This window comes from Anolis sagrei, chromosome 1, assembly GCF_037176765.1.
Source record: "Anolis sagrei isolate rAnoSag1 chromosome 1, rAnoSag1.mat, whole genome shotgun sequence".
Classification (NCBI taxonomy): Eukaryota; Metazoa; Chordata; class Lepidosauria; order Squamata; family Dactyloidae; genus Anolis; species Anolis sagrei.
The window spans coordinates 305,778,224-305,801,520 of NC_090021.1; the positions used below are offsets into that span (position 1 = coordinate 305,778,224).

Below are 23,297 nucleotides of genomic sequence, written 5' to 3' on the forward strand. Positions count from 1 at the left end.
CTCCCCTTATGAACCACCTAGGACCTTGAGACCGTCCAGAGAGGCTCTGCTCTCAACCCTGCCTTCGTCACAGGTATGTTTGGTGGGGAGAGACAGTGCCTTTTCAGTGGTGGCTCCCCGGCTATGGAACGCCCTCCCCAGAGAGATTAGATCTGCTCCCTCCCTTTTAACGTTTCGGAAGCAACTCAAAACGTGGCTGTTTGAGCAAGCGTTCACAAACACAGAGTAATGGATACAAACAACTGACAAAGGAACGGATAACTGACGATGGAACTGGACAATGCTTGACAATAAGGAGACGCCAATGATGTTGTTTTTATTGCTGTTGTGATGTATGTAATTTTAATAGTTTTTAAATTGTATTATGATCAGGCCCGTAGCCTGGATTTCGATTCGGGGGGGGGGGGGGGGAGGCTGAGTTTTTTTCAGAGAGGGTTTCGGGGGTGGGGGCTGAGTCTGAGTGAAAGAGGGTCTACCCTAGCAAACCTTTTGTATCATTACCCCAATATCCCCATGCATATGGGATATATTGAGTATGGTGATCAGATCATGATATGAATAAACAACAGTTTAAATAATGTACCAGTAGGGCCTTTTTGCGAACCACCATGAGAATTTTGGGGAGGGGGGGGCTGAAGCCCCTCAAGCCCCCCCCCCCCCCCCCGCTACATGCCTGATTATGATACTATGTATACTGTTTTGATGGAAACTGCCTTGAGTCGCCGATAGGCTGAGAAAGGCGGTATACAAATACAGTAAATTGGCCACCTTGATTAGCACTGAATAGCCTTGCAGCTTCAAAGCCTGGCTGCTTCCTGGCTGGGACTTTCTTTTGTTGGGAAGTGTTATCTGGCCCCTGACGTTTTCATGTAAGAAAAAAATCAGGCTGTTAGTCTTTATTTACTGACCCAAGTCAACAAAGAGTGTTGCTCTTTATTTACTGTCTTGATTTTAGAGTTTTTTAAAATACTGGCAGCCAGATTTTGTTCATTTTCATGGTCTTCTCCTTTCTGTTGAAATTGTCCACAGGCTTGTGTATTTCAATGGCTTCTCTGTGTAGTCTGACATGGTGGTGGTTAGAGTGGTCCAGCATTTCTGTGTTCTCACCGACACTTTCCAGCAGAGAAAGCTGATCTTTCCAAACTGCACTTCCCTCCGCCTTCACTCCTTGCATGGCAAGCCCCGCCCCCTCGCCTAGCTGTGACGTCACGCACCCGGAAGGGGAGGGCGTGTTCTCCCGCCCCCTCCCGCGAGGACCGGAAGTGCCATTTGGAACCGACTGCCCGAGCGGAAGGCAAGAGAGAGAGAGAGGCCTAAGTGGCTGTTGAGCGTCGTGTGGAAGGCGGATGAGGCCTGAGAGGCCGCAGCGGGACCCGGGTGAGGCACCAAGCCGGAAGAGGGGGTCCCCGGTGGGGCGGAGTGGTTACTCTTTGAGCCGCGGATCAGGGAAGGGAGGGATTTGGACGGACTGCTGCTGAGGTCGAAAGGCCTGGGGTGGAAGGTGGGGAGGGTGGAACCAACGGCCAAAAGGGGGAGGGTTTAGTCCAGCCACATTGGCCTGGACTAAACCAAACACCCAAGGGGCGGGCCTACTGAGGACATCCTATTCTCCATTGTTATTGTTGTTATTATTATTATTTAATTATATTCCACATTCTAAGAATCATAGAGTTGGAAGAGATCACAAGGACCTCCCAGTCTCAACCCCTTGCCCTGCAGGGACATACAATCAAAGTGCTCCCGACAGATGGTCAGTCAACTTTTATTAAAAACATCCCGAGGCCAAAGAAGGGGGAGGGAATCAAGAGCCACGTTGGCCTCGACTAAACCAAACATCCAAGGGGTGGGCCTACTGAGGACATCCTATTCCCCTCCGTTGTTATTTTTGTTATTATTTATTAATTAAATAAATAAATAAATAAATAATAAATATTTTTGTTATTGTAGGGTTTTTCGGGCAATATGGCCATGTTCTAGAGGCATTCTCTCCTGACGTTTCGCCTGCATCTGTGGCAAGCATCCTCAGAGGACGTGAGGTCTGTTGGAACTAGGAAAAAGGGTTTATATATCTGTGGAATGAGCAGGGTGGGACACAGGACTCCGAGGATGCTTGCCACAGATGCAGGCGAAACGTCAGGAGAGAATGTCTCTAGACCAGTGGTTCTCAACCTTCCTAATGTACAGGTCCTCATGTTGTGGTGACCCCCAACCATAACGTTATTTTCGTTGCTATTTCATAACTGTAATTTTGCTACTGTTATGAATTGTAATGTAAATATTTGATATGCAGGATGTATTTTCAGTCACTGGACCAAATTTGGCACAAATACTCGATACACCCAAAATTTGAATACTGGTGGGGTTGGGGGTGATTGATTTTGTCATTTGGTAATGCTAGAGTTGCTGGGATTTATAGTTCACCTAAAATCAAAGAGCCTTCTGAACTCCATCAATGATGGAATTGAATCAAACATGGCACACAGAATTCCCATGACCAAGAGAAAATACTGGGAAAGTCTGGTGGACATTGACCTTGAATTTTTGGAGTTGTAGTTCACCTACATCCAGAGAACACTGTAGACTCAAGCAATGATGGATCTGGATCAAACTTGGCACAAATACTCAATATACCCAAATGTGAACACTGGTAGAGTTTGGAGAAAATAGACCTTGCCATTTGGGAGTTGTAGTTGTTGGGATTTATAGTTCACCCACAATGAAATAGCATTCTGAACCCCACCAACGATAGAATTGGACCAAACTTTCCACACAAAACCCCCATGACCAACAGAAAATACTATGTTTTCTGATGGTCTTTGGCGACCCCTGTGACACCCCCTCACGACCCCCATAGGGGTCCCGACCCCCAGGTTGAGAAAGACTGCTCTAGACCATGGCCATATAGTCTGAAAATCCCTACAACAACCCAGTGATTCCGGCTATGAAAGCCTTCGACAATACATCAATTATATCTCGCTTTCATAGAATCATAGCGTTGGAAGAGATCACAAGGACCACCCAGTCTCAATCCCCTGCCCTGCAGGAATACACAATCAAAGCACTCCCAACAGATGGCCAGCCAACCTCTGTATAAAAACCTCCCAAAGAGGAAATCACCTCTGGAGGCAGCATATTACAGTATTGAACAGCTCTCACCGTAGGGAAGTTCATCCGAATGTTTACATGGGATCTTATTTTCTTGTAATTTGAATCCATTGCTCCAGTATGTCTTGGGGCCCTTATATCCCAGCATATAGTGGAGCAGTATGTTTTGGGACCCTTTCACAGAGTCATATAACCCAGAATATAGTGGAGCAGTATGTTTTGGGACCCTTTCACAGAGCCATATAACCCAGAATATAATGGAGCAGTATGTCTTGGGGCCCTTCTACACAGCCATATAACCCATCGGAGCCCCTGGTGACGCAATGGATTAAACCCTTATGCCAGCTGAACTGCTGACCAATAGATCAGAAGTTTGAATCTGAGGCAAGTGGGCTGAGCTCCCTCTGTCCGCTCCAGCTCCCCATGTGTGGAAATGAGAGAAGCCTCCCACAAGGATGGTAAAACATCAAATATCTGGGTGTCCCCTGCACAACGTGCTTGCAAACAGCCAGTTCTCTCACACCAGAAGTGGCTTGCAGTTTCTCAAGTCACTCCTGACACCCCTCCCCCAAAAATATCAAGTCAGATAATGTGGGATTTTATACAGCTGTGTATGTGGAAGGGGGCTGGGTCTCCAGAGCAGCAGAAAAGAAGTCTGCCCCCTTCTAGGTGGGACAACCATTCAAATATTTTAAAATGGCTCTCATGCCCCCTTCTCTCAGCCTTCCTTTCTGCAGGCTAAATACACCCTCAAGTGTTTCTCCTAGACCTTTCCAAACCTTTGATCATGTTGGTCACCCTTCTCAGGACACTTTCCAGTTTGTGAATATTCTTCATTTATGGTGCCCAGAGTATGACTTACGGTCCCTTTCACACAGCCATATAACCCAGAATATCAAGGCAGATAATCTACAATAGCTGCTTTGAACTGGATTATCTGAGTCCATACTACCATGTAATCCAGTTTAATGTGGATTTTATACTGCTATGTGGAAGGGGCCCTCAGTATTCCAGGTGACTAAAGCAGAATACAGGAGTACTGTTATTGTGCAATTGGGGAAGAGCAGAGAGATAAATCTGTTGGAAGTTACTCTGTGGAGAGTCACACTGTCAATGTGTCCAGTTGACGATGCATATACATGAGTGTTTCCCAAACTCTTAATTTCCAGCATTTTAAAGTTCAGGTCCCAGAATCCCTGATATTTGACCAAGGCCACTGAGGCTTCTGGGAGTTGGTTCAAAACACCTGGAGAACCAGAGTTTGGGAATCAGTAATCTACACTGTAGAATGAATGCAGTTTGACAGCATTTTAACTTCCATGGTTCAGTGCTATGGAATCCTGGGAGGCATGAGAATTCTTCTGGTGAGGCATGAGAATTCTTTGGCAGAGAAGAATAACAACCTTTTATGTCAGTTAAAGGGGTGTTAAACTGCATTAATTCTACAGTGTGGATAAGGCCTACACAACCCAGCCGGTGGCCCTCCAGGTGTTTGGGACTCCCAGCTCTCAGAAGCCCTAGTCAGCTTTTCCAATGATCAGGAATTCTGGGAGCCGAAGTCCAAAACATCTGGGAGGCCACAGGTTGTGCAGGCCTGGTATGGATCTACATTTAGTGCTTGTCTTTCTTAGTGTCACTCAACATAGTGATCCTTGGACCACTACCAACCCCATAGACTTTGGCTTACCTGTCCCTGGTGAATTTGCAGGGGAAAAAAAACCTCCATAGAAATTGGACACAAATATGATGGCTGGATGGCCATCTGTCAGGGCTGCTTTGAATGCAATATTCCTGCTTCTTGGCAGGGGGTTGGACTGGGTGGCCTATGAGGTCTCTTCCAACTCTATGATTCTATGATGCCGGTTCCTACACAAATTGGAGGGAACAATAACAATAATTGCCCATCTCCAATCTGATAGGCAGAAAGTGCTGGTTTTGCTGATAGGAATCAGTGCTATAGAGTTTTAGGCTGGGGTCCTTTTTCAGTACAGGATGTAGATTCCTGGGGTTGAACTTCAAGCATGTACTCTTCAAGCTAAATTACATCCTTTCTTAAAATAAATGGTCCAGATCGCAGTTAAGGTAAGACCTGTGTCAATGTTTACAAAGGGAGATTCCTGCCCACAGGTCTTCACATCTCTACTTTATCCAAAAGACTTCATGAGAAAATGAAGCATAGTGATTGAATAGTAAGCTGTGGTGGATTTTAGGAATCCTCTTACCATTATTATGGAAACCCTAGGTTTCCTGATGGGATCTTGTGCAGTAAAAACCATTTGTTAAACCCAGCAGCTCCACGATACTGTCCATATATATTCTAAAAAGACGGAACAGAATTTCTTTGTCTAATACAATATCTTTAGGTATAGTCTTTTTCAATTCCTTGTAAGCAAGAAAGTGGTCTTGGAAATATGAGAAAGAAAGAACACAGGTGTAAAGGTAAAGCGTATCTTGTAAAAAAAAAATGGAAATCATAATTTATTATTCCCCCACCATGAAATAGTTCAGTAGATAGAGTGGATAGTTTGGATGTATGTGATAGAGATTTGATTTATTCACATCATAACTGCATGTTATTTTTTTTATATATGTATATATTTTGTTGACAGATTTTGCTCATGGATGAGTTGGTGCATGATTTGGCCTCAGCCCTTGAGCAGACATCTGAACAGAACAAGCTGGATGAGTTGTGGGAAGAAATGACTCTCAGCCCAAGGCAGCAGCGTCGACAGCTTCGCAAGAGGCGAGGACGCAAGCGACGCTCAGATCTTACACACCAAGCAGAGCATGCTTGTTGTTACAGTGGTGCCTCAGAATCTAGTCTGGATGAAGTTGTGGAGGACTGTCGGGAGGTGCTGACTGCCAACTTCAGTGACTCAGATGACATGGCAGGATCCAAACGTCATCCGGCTCTCAGTGCGACTCTCAGGAGTAAGCCACACTCATGGCATGAGTCAGACTCATTCACCGAGAACGCACCTTGCCGACCATTGAGGCGCCGTCGAAAAGTTAAGCGTGTGACATCAGAAGTGGCTGCTAGCCTTCAGCAAAAACTCAGAGTGTCAGAATGGAGTTATGAAAAGGGCTGCAGGTTCAAGTCTGCTAAGAAGCAGCGACTGTCCCGTTGGAAGGAAAATGCTCCCTGGACTTCATCTAGTCGAGGACTATGTGAATCGGCAGACAGCAGGGCCTTCCTCAACAAAGGGGTTAGGAATGAGAGAATGGAGTGTGAAGCAGATGAACAGAAGCAAGGCTCTGATGAAAACATGTCTGAATGGTAAGATGTCCACACCTTTTCTTTTCACTTGTTTAGAAGAAATTAGTTTTGGGGTTGTTGTTGGGGGTTTTTTTGGACGGAGTTCACTTTTACTTGGTATGACATTGTTTTTGGAAGATAACTCTGTATTCACTGTCAGTGATCTTTTGTGGAAAACTTGTTCTGCAAGATAAGTATAGCAAGAAACAACTAAAACAAGCACGATCAGTCAGGCTTGCTTGCTGTGCATCCTCTTCATCACAGTCTTGTGTGTAATTTAAGAATGATTTTCCCCCCTGAAAGAGGCTGAGAGAGAGTGAGGGAAGAAAGTGGCCCTGTTGACTTTTATCTCTAAATCTGCCAGTTGCCAGCACTTATCCATGGACAGATAACTTCTAAAGAAATATAATCCAGGGAAAGACAGTCAGAATGAATCCTACAATAGGAGAACTTTTGATGGAACTAAATAGAAAGATTGCCATGTGGTTTCCACTCTGTTAAATCTCATATTTGAGATGAATTTTTAAAACAGATAGTCTTGGTTCCTAGTGTTGGAATTTGGGCCTAGGATACATAGAGCTAATTTAACCAGACTCTCAATTAAGTGAAATGCTTTTACCTCTATTTAATTACAATGAGAAAGGAATTAGTTATTTTTAAAATGTTTACACATGCACATTCTATGTCAACATGTATATATGTTTCTTTTTCCATATTATCCAATTTATATCAAATAAATTACATTCTTCCCTCAGAAAACATAATAGAAAGCAGAGACTTTTACTATTTTGTTGATAGCAAGGGGTCAGAGAGAGGGGCACTTAGCAATCCTATCATGAACTTCACTTTACTAGGTTTTACACTAAGGATGGGACTGAGATCAGGATGTCTAATTAGAAACATTTTAGCCTGCCTCCAGAAGATCATCAGGGAGGGGTCCGTTCTTGTCTCCCTAGGCAGAGAGTTCCAGAGATGAGGGGCAGCCACGGAAAAGGCACTCTCTAATGTTTTCCCTAACTGTGTTTTGCGATGGTGATGGGACTGAGAGAAAGGCCTCTCCTGAGGATCTCAGGGCCTGGATAGATTTGTACTGGGAGATACGGCCTGCCAAATAGCCTGGACCTGAGCCATATAGGGCTTAACAGGTCATGACTAGCACTTCGAATTATGTCTGGAAACAAACTTGAAGTTAGTGGAGCTGTAGCAAAGAGGGTTCTAGGCCATAAAGTAATTTGTTGTTGTTGTTGTTGCTCATTCGTTCAGTCGTTTCCAACTCTTCATGACCTCATGGACCAGCCCATGCCAGAGCTGTCTGTCGGCCGTCACCTCCCCCAGCTCCTTCAGAGTCAAGCCAGTCACTTCAAGGATGCCATCTATCCATCTTGCCCTTGGTTGGCCCCTCTTCCTTTTTCCTTCCATTTTCCCCAGCATCATTGTCTTCTCTAAGCTTTCCTGTCTCCTCATGATGTGGCCAAAGTACTTCAACTTTGTCTCTAATATCCTTCCCTCCAATGAGCAGTCGGGCTTTATTTCCTGAAGTATGGACTGGTTGGATCTTTTTGCAGTCCAAGGCACTCTCAGAACTTTCCTCCAGCACCACAGTTCAAAAGCATCTATCTTCCTTTGCTCAGCCTTCCCTATGATCCAGCTCTCACATCCGTTGGTGACTATGGGGAATACCATTGCTTTAACTATGCGGATCTTCCTTGCCAGTGTGATGTCTTTACTCTTCACTATTATCACATGTTAAATGGTAATTTAGATTTACTGATTTTAAATGGCTATCACTGATTATTTTGCCCTTTTAGTGAAATACCAATATTAACAATACAGTGAAATGACAGGAAAGTAGTAGAGATTTCTCATTTGGTCTATTACATAGAAAAATACATCAAGTTTAAATGGTACAGATTAGGGGAGAAATATTTCCTACTTTAAAAAAACATATTTAGGGTTGGATCTGCATTTTTCCTTCAGAAGTTGAAGAGCTCCTTCTGTTCTTCTGCTAGAAGAAGAGACAATTTTCAACAGTGGCCTCATGTTGTCCTCTATATTATTCATACCCTCTCTGTGAGCTTTTTGGGATACACAAAGTATAGAAGGGCAAAAATTACCCCCCTTCCTTCAAGCAAACATTACTGTGAAATGGGTTCCATTCACAGGGATCTTGGACCAAGCCTTTGGCAGCAAAGTGTTCTTATTTGTGGCTTGTTCTCACCCTCTAATATGTAGAATGAAGAGTGGGCATTATAATAAAAATGAATGTTTAGTTAAAACTGTTGAAATAAAAACGCAGCATTATTTATCTCAAGGATGAATGTGAATAAGGCCTTGCATTAATATGCTTTTCACGTTTTCTTCGAAGTCAGTCCTATTGAATCTATTATAGCTTATTTCATAGGAAGGGCGTGATCATGGCAGCCCCAAACGTTGTGCTATATAAAACCGTTATCTAATCCTATGTATTTGATAAAGCTCTCATATTTTAGAATGGACGTTTGTAGATTTATGGTCAACTTAATGTTAATAGAAAAAAGTAAAATCATATCTGTATGACTAGAGCCAAACAAATTAATCCCGTTTCTTTGGGTTTGATTTGGTTGCTAGCGATATAACCACCTCTTGATACAGCTAATTAACTTTCTCTTATTCTGCTTGATTCTAACTGAAATACCATGCTGAATTTCCCTGTTATCTGATATGTTCTATAGCTTGTTGAATTCTAGGTTGCCAGACCACCCACTTGTTTCCCTCTTTGTAGCTCACTTCCTTTCCGTTTTGATGGGAATGTATTTGGTGATAGCCTGAAGTGGCATTTGAGAGCCTGGCTGATCTGATGTATTAGAGGTTGCCGCCCAGGAAAGAAAAAAATATCTATTCCTAGAAGGCAAGTGACAGAGACAGAGTGTGCTGGTTCCCCCTCCTTCTTCAGCCCAGGCTGACCTTCTGCAGCCCCTTGGTGCCTCTTGTTTTCTTATTTTTATAGAAAATCGATACCCTTCCTGACACAAACAATAGCTCAAGAGCAGAACTAAATGGGGGAGAGCTAGGATCTGTCCATCACCTCTCACTTTAACTCTTCCAAACTATTTAATTATAGGCATGCTTTGCTCCAGGTGTTTGCAACACTGCAGCTGCTAAATGAAGGCCATTTTAGCCAAAGATTGGGTGATCAATAACACTCTATAGCAGTAGCTTGTCGGATCAATAGCATTCATTATTTTGTGGTTAAGGTAAGTAGCCTCCATTGTAACTGGAGGTCATTAATCAGTGCTTACTGGACTGTATGGTCTATACTAAATGCTGGTGTATTTTCCCATGTATATAGGCAGTGCAAGAACTGTGGTTCTTTGGCATGAATCTTTGGGTGGAATTGTGATTATAAGAGATATAGAATTTGTTTAACTTTATTCTACTTCCTTATCTTGGGAAATTGAAGGGTTGATGGTATTTCAAAAGCAAAACATTCTAAAAATCTATAGATATCCTAACAGGTTCTCATGAGAGCTAGCTCAAACAAGAAGGCCTTGCCTAGAAGATTTCTAGAGGGTATCAGTGTCCATGTCATTATGTGTTGTTTTCTGTGACTGCGATAGAAGCTGCTTTGAACAGCAGATTGCATGGCACATGAGGCATTCAGTCTTCCATTTCTGTGCAAGTTTGCATTCCTTGAAGATATTAAAGCAGAGTGATCCCTTTTATGTTGAAACATGACAATTTAAAATTGAGATAGTAATAGCTGCAAGAGTTGGTTTTGTACTGGGACTTGTAGCACCTTCTTATGAAAACAGTGGAAGACAGCCTAGAGGAATGAATTCAAATTGTGAAGCCCACTGTAGAGTTTGGGACATGTTTCGCTTGTGCTTTTTCAAACCCAGATGTAATAAGCATTTACACTCTCAATATTACAGATTGCAATAAATAATACAGTATCCATATAGGTCCGTGATATTAGGTAACTGGATAGTTTCATGTTGTGATAGGCAAAAATGTCAAGTAGTATGGTATCTTGATAAAATAGTTAAGAGTGGAGACATCACACTGGCAGCGAAGATCCGCATAGTTAAAGCAGTGGTATTCTCTGTAGTAACCTATGAATGTGAGAGTCGGACCATAAGGAAGGCTGAGCGAAGGAAGATAAATGCTTTTGAGCAGTGGTTTTAGAGGAAAATTCTGAGAGTGCCTTGGACCGCAAGGATACGCCATACTCCAGGAAATAAAGCCCGGCTGCTCACTGGAGGGAAGGATATTAGAGGAAAAGATTATGTACTTGGAAAATATAATGATGCTTGGGGAAATTGAAGGGAAAAGGAAGAGGGGCCGACCAAGGGCAAGATGGATGGATGTTATCCTTGAAGTGACTGGCTTGACTTTGAAGGAACTTGGGGTGGCCATGCACGAAGAGTCGGAAGTGACTGAATGAATAAACAACAACAAAGTCTGGTATTGGCTAAGTAACTAAAATACTTTTAGGTTTTCCAAAATAACTTTCAGTGATAAGTAAGTCCCTTGGTTAATATCCTTCTTGTCCCAAGATGCAGTTTGGAGGTCCAACACCACATCTTTGTATACACCTCTGCCTTGGCAAACTTTGATATGTTGAGCACAGATTCGTTGTTTTCTCTTGGACAGTCAGACCAAAAAGAGAATGTCATATACAGGGCTCTGCCTTGGTTTTCGATGCAGCAACAGATTGATTGTGGAATCTATTTTTCTGCAGTTACAGTACAAAAAAGAAAGTTGATATTACAAAGTTAAATTGTTATAGTCTGTGGTCCAAATTAAAGTATTAACTGCCTTGTACAGGATTTTTACCCCCTAGAGATTTTCTTATAAACAAAGAGGAATATATGAATCAATCACTCTTACTAACTTTGCAGAGCACAGGGGCAGTCTAAATCTCAAAGAAATCAGCTCTTCTGTTGCTAATAGAATTGAAATTGTGTTCGTTGCTGTTGTTTCCCTTCAATTTTTTTCTGACTTAAGGCAGCCCTAAAGCAAATCTATAACAGGACTTTCTAGCAAGACGTTTCTTCTATACTACTCTATAGCCTAGGATCTAATCCCAGATTATCTGCTTATCCCAGATTATATGGCAGTGGGGACTAATATAATCTAGTTTAAACCAGCTAACCTGGGATCACATCCAGAGATATAAGGACAGTGTAGAAGGGGCCTGAGGCTGAGAGAATGGAGCTTGCCCAAGGACAGCCAAGAGGCATCAATGGCAAGTGGGTATTTGAACTGTGATCTCCAGAGCCATAATTCAGTGATTATACTACTACAGCATATTGGCTCAATTTTATTACCTTTTATTGCCCTTTGTTTCTGGTCCTCACATGGCCAAAAAGGGGGTTGACTTCTGTCCGCATTGATATCTAGACCAACTTAACTGACAACAGAAATAACATCTGAAACAAATGTAGGCCTTTGACAGTAATATTGGGTACATAGAATTAATAAAGTTTGACTACACTTTAATTGCCATGACTTAATGCTGTGGAATCCTGGAAGTTGTAGTTTTATAAGATCTTTAGCCTTTTCCAGGAGTGCTGGTGCCCCACCAAACGACAGCTCTCAGGATTCCATATCATTGAGCCATGGCAGTTAAAGCGCTGCCAATGTGAATTTATTCTACAGTGTGATACACTCATTGTAACTTTTTTTCTCCTGTATGATTTTTGACATCTTTGCCTGATGAAGAAGCTGTCAAAGGACTGAGAGAATGGGATTTGTTTCACATTCAGAAATATTTTTCCAAGTGTGAAACAAAGTAAACTATTCAGCTGGGAATTGATTCTGGACAGTATGTGTCATGCTGTCAATTGTCTACTTGGTATCTTGGAAATAATTATAGAGTATCCAGAAAAATGCTGTGTGGAGACCAAAATTAGCTTGCATTCCAGTAAAAATTAATAGGCAGGGAAATCAATTGAAAGGTATTTATATTAATTGATATGAATTTCTTATCATCCTACATAAAGTTTAATCCCCCCCAAAGTATATATTTCAAAAGAGAATCAGATTATGTCAGTAGTATCTCTTTATTCTAGTTAAATGACCTAATACTTGGCTGTTGGTTTCATCAGTAAAAGGAACAGAATTACTGCAAGGTTGAGAAATCCTGTAATGTTGCCTTTGCTCAGGAAATTTGTCTCATGTCATCACTCACTTCTTGCAAACACCCAGTCAGTTGTGCTCATTTTCTTCATACTCTAATTATCTCCTAACAGATTGCTAGAGCTACTCCAGGAAAATATACTAGCATTCACAGTAATTATTTTCTGTGAGCACATCCCGTTTGCTCATTCTTTCATGGTTGTACAGGGCCAAAGAACACAAAGATGCTGTCTTCTCACCATGTCTCTTGTCACATGTTATATTGAAAACTACCCTGATATACTGCATGGAAACTATAGTTGGTGACTGAGAATGGCTTACTTAAGGGCAGCCAATCTGCCCACACCAATCTGAACACAATTCAAGGTGCTGGTGATCACCTTTTAATACTTCAGTGGCTTGGACTATAGGGGGCCATCTCATCTTGTATGAAACTAAATCCTATCATAGTCAACAAGTTTCAAGCCACAGTTTTTTGAGTTTTTAAACTGAAGAGTAGCAGGTAACTGTATTAAATGAAATATCACATAAATTAAATGGCCTTCTGAAAATGGTTGTGCTTCCTGTGTGCGCATGCCTTGTGTGCAATTTTGAGTTTTTGTCTCTTCAATAAAAGTGTTTCTTCCTTACCGTTCTTCTAATTTCACCACTAAACTTCAGATTTAGCTTTGGTATTCAATAACTGAATCCTTCATTTATGTTCATTGCATATTTTTATTACTGATTTTCTTTCAATCTGTGCATCAGGGTAGACTTTAGGGTTGCAGGATCTTTGTAATTTTAATAGAACTCCAGGATTTACTAGTTGGAGTCTGTTGCGAAAGCATTTTTATCTAGGAATTTGTTTTTGATTTCTATAGACATCACTCATAGACCTTGCATGTAAAAACCATTTAAGCAAAATAATCATTTTGTTGCTGTCACTGTTAATTAGTTGAGCATTAAAAATCATTGGTAATTTACCACAGACAGTTTAGAGATAGACTGTATTGGAACAGTCCTTGTTGTGTTGGATGTTTTTGGACAATTCAAAAGGTATGTTTACTTAATTTACTGTATTCTCTTTCTAGTGAAACCAGCAGTGTATGTAGCAGCAGCGACACTGGTCTTTTTACCAATGATGAGGGCCGCCAAGGTATGTATGTCCTTTATGCCCCACCTTTATTTCTATGTGGCACCCAAAGAAACTCACATTATGAGTTAAAACAAAATACAGATACAATTTGGGTAAGGCAGAATCGCATTCTGCTCCACTTTTGATAGAAGAAGAAGGAGGAGGAGGATGGGGGGGGGGATTGGAAGTTCCATGCATTTTTTAAAACTCCAAATTGTTGTTTTTGCAGTGGCTTGTATGCCTTTATCAGGGACCAAAGAATCAGTTTTACTAATTCAGATATTTTTGAACTCTCAGATTCTTTCCATTCCAGTTTCAAAGATATTTGTAAATATTGATAAAGTTTTATAAAGAAGGATTGAATTTTCATCCATATGCAATATGTAAATTCAATAGTTACAGCTATTCCCAGATCTAGATAACTGTATTGTAACTTCCTACAATGTAGCTGTTAAAATGAGGAGCCAGTAAGAGAACAAAAAGATGTAGCACTGTAAGCTCTCTCCCTAAACTGGAAAATCATATCAGCAGCATTTTCTTTCCTGTTTGAATATTAAAAACAGCAAATTAGTTCTTGGAATGGAATTTTTTGAATTTCTAAAAAAAAAAAAAAGATCAAAAATGAATTGAACAAAATTCTCATCTGGCTTGACTTTTGCAACGAGAGTTTTCTTCTGCTGTAGATTCTTATGTTTCCTGCAATTAGAAGGCTTTCACAATGTTAAAAAACTGCAATTTTTCTCAGAGTTACAGAAGCGAGGGTACTATATCTCCTGATATTGTATTTTACAATTTCATAAATACCTACTTTTAAAATTCTTATTCTTTTGGAATGTGCATATTGTCATCTATCTTTTTTTTTAAAAAAAACAAGCCTACAATTATTATTTGCCAAAAAGTCTGCCCCAATTCATGTCATACCATGAGAAGGGGGGGGGGGGGAGATATTTAAAATTGTCTCAAAAGACTTTTAATAATTTATTAGGTATGATTTGATGTAACTATAGCACGTAGTGGCAGTTGGTTGTTAAGAACATTTTAAGGTTACTTTTTTGGTATGCTTGTTGCAATTACTTTGATATACTGGGCAGTTTCTAAAAAAATAATACAACAGACAGTAACTTCACAGTTTGATGGTGCCTTATGCTGCCAAACTTAAATTACAATTTTAGTAGATCAATAATGTTCAAGCATGCCGTAATACATATAATAGAAAGTTATTGGACTGGATGAGGACCAACAGAGACTTAATCCAGACAAGACAGAGGTCCTCCTGGTCAGTCACAAGGCCATCCGGGGTATAGGATAGAAAGCTGTGCTTGACGAGTTTACATTTTCCCTGAGGACACAGGTCTGCAGTCTGGGTGTCCTCATCGTTGACGCTTGAAGGTCAGGTGTTGGTGGTGGACCGAAGGACCTCCGCATAGTTAAAACTTGTGCACCAGCTGTGCCCCTTCCTCAAAAAGCCTGATTTGGCCACAGTGGTCCAGGCTTTAGTTACATCCAGAATGGACTACTGTAATGCACTCTATGTGGGACTGCCTTTATTACTAACTGGTGCTAGCTTTAGGGAACATATTTATTTATCGAATCAGGAGCGAATCAAGGGTACAGTTGTAATGTATTTAAGAAAACACAAACTTTAAAACTTGGCATTATATTAAATGTCCTTTGACCAGTAGCTGGCCACTTGGAGTGCCTCTGGTGTTGCTATAAGAAGGGAACGTACAATGCCCCTACTAAAGCAGCTCCACTGGCTTCCAACAAGCTCAGTTCAAGGTGCAGGTTATTGTCTATAAAGCCCTATACACTTCGGGGGCAACCTGTCTTCGAGAGGGCACCTTTTTCCATGAACCAGCATGGGCTTTGAGATTAACTGGAGAGGCCTTTCTCTCAGTTCCACCACTGTCTCAAGCGTGGTTGATGAGGATGAGAGAGAGGGCTTTCTCTGTGATGGCTCCCCCGGCTCTGGAATATCCTCCTAAGAGACATTAGGTTAGCCCATTACCCTTGAATCCTTCCAATGTGGCCTAAAAACATGGATTTTTGAACAGGCTTTTGACCTCAAGTAGGCTGAAAAGGGCCCATATGAGGTTGACACTCTGGCACTTCAGTTGTGAATTTATGGCAGCTAGTTTTATCTACAGATGTTCTGTGTTTTTAAAGTTGTGCTATTCTATTTTATATCATATGTGTTGATAGTGGTTGTTTTTATAATTTCTATGTAGTATTGTTTTATACTCATGTACCGTTTATGCTATATGCTGCATCTTGGAGTGCCTTTGTAAGCCACCCTGAGTCCCTTCGGGGAGATGGTGGTGGGATATAAATAAAGTTGATTATTATTCTTATTATATTTTCATTTTAACTACATAACTAAATATGGTGCATCCAATTAAAACATTCACATGGGCATTTGATTTTATAGAGGAACTAGCTGTGCCCTGCCACGCGTTGCTGTGGCCTATAGTAAAACTTATCAAAGTTGAGGTAGATATCTGGACTATTATGAAAGAGAGGTACCTACCTATTCCTTCCCCCTTTCTCTCCTTTCTTCCTTCTCTACCTCTTTCTTTCTTTCCTTCTTTCACTACTTGGTTTCATCCTTCTCTCTTTCCTTCATTCCCTCCCCCTTTCTTCCTTTGCCTTTCTTCCCTCCCTGTTTGCTTCCTTCTTTCGCTTTTTATTTCCTTGTATTTCACCACCATCATAACAATAACAATAATGCAATGCATTGCCTCCGGGACCTGACACCTCTCCCATTCCCATAGGAATAATAGCATCATAATAATCATAGAAATAACAACCTTTACCCGCCACGCATTGCTGTGACCAACCTTCCCTCTTTCTCTCCTTCTTTCCCTCCTTCCTTCCTTCCCTCCCATCTTTCCTTCTCCTCTTCCTTCTCTATCTCCTTCCTTCCCCCTTTTTCTTTCTCTTCTGGCCTCTTTCCTTCCTTCTCTCTTTCCTTCTTTCCTTCCCTCCCTCTTTCTCTACATCTTCCCCCTTCCTTCACTCCCTCTTTCCTTCCTTCATTCCCTTTTTTCTTTCCTTCTCTCCTTCCTTCCTTCCCCCTTTTTCTTTCTCTTCTGGTCTCTTTTCTTCCTTCTGTCTTTCCTTCTTTCCTTCCCTCCCTCTTTCTCTACATCTTCCCCCTTCCTTCACTCCCTCTTTCCTTCTTTCATTCCCTTTTTTCTTTCCTTCTCTCCTTCCTTCCTTCCCCCTTTTTCTTTCCCTCCCTCTGTCTCTCATTTCTTCCTTCTCTACCTCTTTCCTTCCTTCCCCCTTTTTCTTTCTCTTCTGCTGTCTCTTTTCTTTCCTTCCATCTTTCCTTTTCTTTCCTTTTCTTCTTCCTTCTTTCTCTAACTTTCCTTCCTTCCCCCTTTTCTTTATCTCCCTTTCTCTTTCTTCCTTCTTTCCTTTCTTCCTGTCTTTCCTGGATTTTGACAGGGCGGGAAGGGGTGCGGTGGGGTTTGGAGGTGGCGTGAAGTAAAAGGAGGTAAGATTGGGGCAGGCGAGTGATGGAGCGTGAGGTTGTGTGTGTGTGTGCGGCAGCGGGGGGAGTGATGGAGCGTGGGGTTGCGCGTGTGTGTGCGGCAGCGGGGGGAGTGGGGTTGCGCGTGTGTGTGTGGCGGTGGGGGGAGTGATGGAGCGTGGGGTTGCGTGTGTGCGTGCGGCGGGGGGAGTGATGGAGCGTGGGGTTGTGTGTGTGCGTGCGGCGGGGGTGTGTGTGTGCGGGAAGCGGCGCGGCGGGGCTTGGAGTGGGCATGGCTTCCGCGGAGGGAACTGTGTGCGCACGCCAGGGAACTTGCGGCTGGGCAGCAATGCGCATGCTCAGTTGTTTTGCCGTTTTGTGAGTGTGTTGTTGTGTTGTTTTTCATTTTGAGTAGATATGTTTGTACCTTATGGGTTGTGTTATGGGCATGGGAATTTTGGTTAAGTTTCGTTGGGGGGTTTGTGAGTTTTGTTGATTTGCCGTTTTGTGAGTGTGTTGTTGTGTTGTTTTTCATTTTGAGTAGATATGTTTGTACCTTGTGGGTTGTGTTATGGGCATGGCAATTTTGGTTAAGTTTCGTTGGTTTTTTTGAGTTTTGTTGTTTTGCTGTTTTGTGAGTGTGTTGTTGTGTTGTTTTTCATTTTGAGTAGATATGTTTGTACCTTGTGGGTTGTGTTATGGGCATGGCAATTTTGGTTAAGTTTCGTTGGGGTTTTTTGAGTTTTGTTGTTTTGCCGTTTTGTGAGTGTGTTGTTGTGTTGTTTTTCATTTTGAGTAGATATGTTTGTACCTTGTGGGTTGTGTTATGGGCATGGCAATTTTGGTACAGTTTCGTTGGGGGTTTTTTGAGTTTTGTTTCCTCGTTGGATGCCCCTAACAAATTTATATATATAGATAGTAGTATAAGATATCAGGATATTTGATTTTTTGTTTGTTTGTTCTTAGGTGATGATGAGCAGAGTGATTGGTTCTATGAGGGAGAGTGTGTCTCAGGATTCACAGTCCCTAATCTTTTGCCCAAATGGGGAACTGACCGCCAGTCTGATATGGAACACATGGACTCCAACCTAGATAAAATCTCAGATTCAACATTCCTTCTGCCCTCCCGACCTGCTACGAGAGGTAAGGGTGCTTATGGGTATTTTAGGGATTGTTGACCTAGTTCCAGATGTTTGTAGATGTGTGAGTTTTGATTAATCTATACGAGTGAATTTGTTACAGTGAGTTGTATATAACTTTTCTGGGTGTAAGGCTGCCCCTCACCTAACATATGTAAATATGTTAAACCAGTTTTGCTGCTATTGGTTCTTTTCTGGGCACAATTCAAAATGCTGGTCATGATCTGTACAACACTATATGATATATACAACCCTGGCTTAGGACCATCCTATCTGAAAGATATTTAAACCTACATATAAACCTGACAGAGTTCTAAGATCTACAGGGGAAGACTATCTCTTGGCTCCACCACCATGATGTGGACACAAGGGAGGGCCTTTTCTGTAAGTTGCTCCCACTCTCTGGAACTTCCTCTTGTGAGATGCTAGGCTGATCCCACTCCCCCTTTCCTGCTTTCCTTTTGCCAGGAGGCAAAGTCCTTCTTGTTTAAAAAGGCTTTTAATGTGTAAGTAGGGGAGCTTCTTGTTAGGATATTTTGTTTATTTTTAAAAACTTTTGCAGTGTTTTAAAATGATTTTATATTGTTTTATGTGGTAATTTTAATATTGTTTTAATTTTACTGTGAAGGGTTTTTTTTTAATTTACTGTCTCTAGGAGCTGCCTTGGGTCCCACTCTGGGAGAAAAGCGGCATGCAAATGAAATAAAAAAACAAATCATGTAGCACCCTATTGTCAGGAGAGGATGCTGTTTCCCATATGGTTACCTTGTCTTGTGGAATCTTTGGTCATTTTTGTATAGGCAAAGCTTACTGGAAGATTTGACAAACTGCCTGATCTCTACAAAATATCAAAATTAACATTGGTAATTACAGTACAGCCTAGTTTATTGTACTGCCTTCTATCTAACTGAGTCATGGTTTCTGCTGTGGTTTGGGGATTTCACTATTGTGTTCTATTCCTTTTCAGGATTTCATGCCCGCTTGAACCGCCTGCCCAGTGTTGCGACTCGTTGCCTTAGGAAGGGACGTAGGAGGCTGGTTAGCAAGGTATTTGCTTTTCAGAAGTTGGGAATTAGTTATTTGGTGATTAGTCTCATAGCTGAAAGAAACCCCTGCTGCTGACTGAGGACCGCTTCATCTTGTTTTCTAACTGAAAAACTCTATTTGTAAGTAGATATGGTATTTATTTATCGTGTCAGGAGCAGACCAAACAGTTGTATTGCATTTTTTAAACAAACAAACATACAAAACACAAAGTGTGAAAGCTTGGTAGTTGATTAAATGTCCTTTGACCAGTAGCTGGCCACTTGGAGTGCCTCTGGTGTTGCTGCAAGAAGGTCCTCCATTGTGCATGTGGCAGGGCTCAGGTTGCATTGCAGAAGGTGGTCAGTGGTTTGCTCTTCTCCACACTCGCATGTCATGGATTCCACTTTGTAGCCCCATTTCATAAGGTTTGCTCTGCATCTCGTGGTGCCAGAGCTCAGTCTGTTCAATGCCTTCCATGTCGCCCAGTTTTCTGTGTGCCCAGTGGGGAGTCTCTCATTTGGTATCAGCCATTGATTGAGGTTCTGGGTTTGAGCCTGCCACTTTTGGACTCTCGCTTGCTGAGGTGTTCCAGCAAGTGTCTCTGTAGATCTTAGAAAACTATCAAAAAATAGTAGATATGGTAAAACTAATGCAATGTTTCATTTGAAAAGGCAGTTAAAAATGCTAAGTAGGAAAGGATGACTGAATGCCAAGATGTGGTATGGAAAAAGGAACAAAGCTAAAATGCTTTTAGAGCAGTGAAGGAAATAAGGACATCCAAAAATGAGCAAAGGGTGCAGGAAACATGTTTTTGTAAAACCCAGCAAATCTTTAATGTAGTAGTGCATTTGTTGTTATGTTCTATGGATATTAGCTTCAGGGCTTTTGATTTTTGAGTTTTGAATTGCAAGTGTTTCTTGCCATTCTTTCTGGCACTCTCTCTGATAAATCTTGGTCTCCCAAGTCTTAGTAACGAAAGGGATGGAAATAGGCAGATGTATTTGGTGGGAATCCAGACCTTCTATTCCTTTTGCTCACAGGTCCTGTAGAAATTGATAACTCTTTATTTTGAGCCATTGGGCACCCAAGGTACCCCATCGTGTTTTCAGTGTTACTGAAAGTATTGGAAAGCTTTGCAGTAGGACAACTTCCATCTATTAAAAAGACTACTGTTAGTTCCAAGTGTTATAGATAGTATTTACCCCAGCAGATCAGTAGCTAGGTGTGGGGAAAGTGGTTTATTTATTTCTTTCCCCCCTTCTTGGCTTTTGTGTTCAACAGCTTCTGTGCGCCTTTTCTCTCTCTTAACTGCTAAGTTAAAGAGCTCTGAAATACAGCTCCTGTTATGGTGAATGCAGTGTCTTGTGCGCAGAGTGTCAAGCCACTGGTAAGAGCCTAGAGCTGTTAGCTTTTTTGGAGGCACCTCTAATGATCCAAATTGAGAAGAATAATATTTACTTGTTTAATTCATCTTCATCACCTTAAAGGGATCTATGTCATTTGCAATGGAGGTCACTGCTCCCCCCACCTCCATCCTCTTCTAAATTGTAATAATAAATAATGAGTTTCATTCAAAGCTCCCCGCCAGCGAGCTGCTAATTACCCAAAGTACGGCTTGTAATTTACACAGTAATAAACCGTAAATTTAAACATTACGGCGCTTTAAGTTAATAATTTCTCTTCTGTAACAAATAGCCCATCTCTCATCCATCCTACTGCTGTCTTGCAGATCTTGCATGTGATGTTTTTCAGGGTTCTTGGGCACAGGCCTACTACTGTTGTTGATCAGATTCCAGTCCTGGCTTTGGAGGAATTTGTTCTCTGTATTGAATGACCTCAAGCATAGAGCTCAGTACGTTAACCTGTGCAACTGTATACACTACAATGCAATGCACTGAATCGATAGAAGCTGCTTTACCTTTAAGCATATGTCATAAACTCTTTTAGATATCTTATTCTTTTTTTGCTTTTGCTTATTTATATGAGAAACCTAACTTCTAGGAAGATGCTAGATTATTGGAAACTATTATTATTCGAAGGAATTGAGGAATTCTGCCATATTTTGTAGCCTTCCTTTAGTGCTGTTTCTAGGTTACCTCTGAGTGGAGAAAGTAACCAAGTTACTTGTTTTAAGCAAGTGCGTTTAAAGAAATAGAGCAAAATGGGGTCTAAAATGTTCAGATCTTTCTGTAATGAATTAAACAGAAAAATTCCAATAAATAAACATGAAATGTGTTCCTGCTAATATATGGTCCTGTCTTAGATTATGCAGACTAAACAAAAATACCAAAATTCTTAATTATGAATCTAAAGAAATCACAAATACATTTCTAATTAGGCATTTTTGGTCAGAGATGCAAGGGTAGTAAGAGGTATGTCTATTTATAGAATAAATTTAGGATGGAACATAATAAACCGTATGATTTATTACTATCAAAAGCAATTTAGCTGTATTTCACTGTAACAGGAGTTAATAACTACATTAAATGTGAACGGAACAAAAGGAGAGCAGTTGGATCCATTTTTTTTAATCCTGAAGATCTTCCTGAGCAGTAGTATTGAATTTGGTATAATTTGGATTAGTTTAGTTCAGAATCCTCCCCCATCCCCAGTAGTGAACTATGATTGACTTTTCTCTGCTGGCATATGGCTAAAAAGGGTATGAACATCGATAGAAGTAGTGAGTTAGGCATACCTGCAGGTATAATACTCTGCTTTCTAGCAAATTCTCCATGAAGCAGGAAGAAATAACAGTCTGCTTCTTGGATAATATTAACATTGCAACCCTATTTATGTTAACTAGATGTAAGTTCTGTTGAATGGTATAATTTACTCCCAGGTGTGAGGATGTAGTATTTCAACCTAAGTCTTTAGATGTTCATGTAAGAGTTTTTGTCAAGGACTAAGATTGCCTACTATTTCATAACTCAAATGTGTAATATTAAGTTTATATTGAGTTTCCAGGCCTTGTTGATCATACTGGGACTGATTAGCAGAATGCCATCATAAGAATAAAAAAAGGAGTAAAAGTTCTTTATGGAGATCATGAAAGCCTGGTTGACTATTTTCTTAGGGCCCTTCCAGACAAGTCCAAAATGCAGGACTTGTCTTGGTTTTACTTGTGTCCAAATGACACCTCAGGAAAAACCAAATTAATCCAGAGAAAACTGGGATATCTCAGTTTGCTGTGGCTTAATTTGTCACCAGGAAAGATCCAGACCTTAAGCAAAGATTCAGATCTTTGCAGGTAAGAGCCCTGTGAAGATTACCTCTTGGGACTACTTCTGCAGTCCCAGGGTTCAATCCCCACAGCAATCCTGGTTCTGGAGCCCAAAGGGTGGTGCCCCCACTCTCCTCTTCCAACCCAGCTCCCCATTTCCCCCCAAAAAATCTTACATGTGGGGCCTGCATTACCGGCAGGCCCCTCCAATATGTTTGTTGGGGGACATGGGGGGGGGGGGGTTGTAAGGTGGCTGGATGTCTTTCTGTGGTAGCTATCACCCAAGGGAAATCCTGTGGTTGTGGGAGGATGTAGGGCCTTAATGCCAGGAGAAACTGGGTTTAAATAACCCATTTCCTCCCTGGATTAATGCCTTTCTGGAAGGGCCCTCATGATGGTTAACTTCTTACAGAACTGCTGGAATCACATTCTGTTACTAATTGGCCAGAAGTTAATGATGATCTTTTGACAGTATATGAACATAATGAGTGTAGCATGTGTCTGTGATGATTGGTTCTGATTGAATACAAAAGGAGTTCAGGCAACAGGCTGTATGTAGGTTTTAGGTGTGTCTTCTCCCCTTGTTCATGAACCCCTTTTCTCTTTAAGCTAACTTTCCACTCTCTCCTCCATTTATTTTCATTTGGGACTTACCCAGATATTAAACAAATAGGTGTGGTTCCAGACTCAGTGTTCCCCCTGTTGTCACTTTATGTTTCAGGAGACCATCATGAGTGCTATGGGCACTGAGAGAATTAGCCACATCATTGGTGATTCCTGCCAAAAAGAGTAAGCATATGTGTCCTGCTGACAAAACTCTTAGAAGCTGGAGTCTCATAGTA

General features: G+C 41.4%; 1 protein-coding gene across 2 annotated transcripts in view; it reads left to right on the top strand.

The window, feature by feature from the left end:
- The first annotated feature begins 1,237 nt into the window (after positions 1-1,237).
- GPATCH2L (G-patch domain containing 2 like) overlaps positions 1,238-23,297 on the top strand; it is a 43,145-nt gene continuing 21,085 nt past the window's right edge. The window contains exons 1-6 of one of the 2 annotated variants that reach the window (XM_060758261.2): positions 1,238-1,377; positions 5,715-6,382; positions 13,552-13,616; positions 18,037-18,213; positions 19,177-19,256; positions 23,177-23,244. In XM_060758261.2, coding sequence (XP_060614244.2) covers positions 5,724-6,382; positions 13,552-13,616; positions 18,037-18,213; positions 19,177-19,256; positions 23,177-23,244 — 1,049 coding nt within the window. In that variant the 5' untranslated portion in view covers positions 1,238-1,377; positions 5,715-5,723. The remainder of the gene's footprint in view (positions 1,378-5,714; positions 6,383-13,551; positions 13,617-18,036; positions 18,214-19,176; positions 19,257-23,176; positions 23,245-23,297) is intronic. The other variant, XM_060758270.2, reaches the window with a different exon arrangement.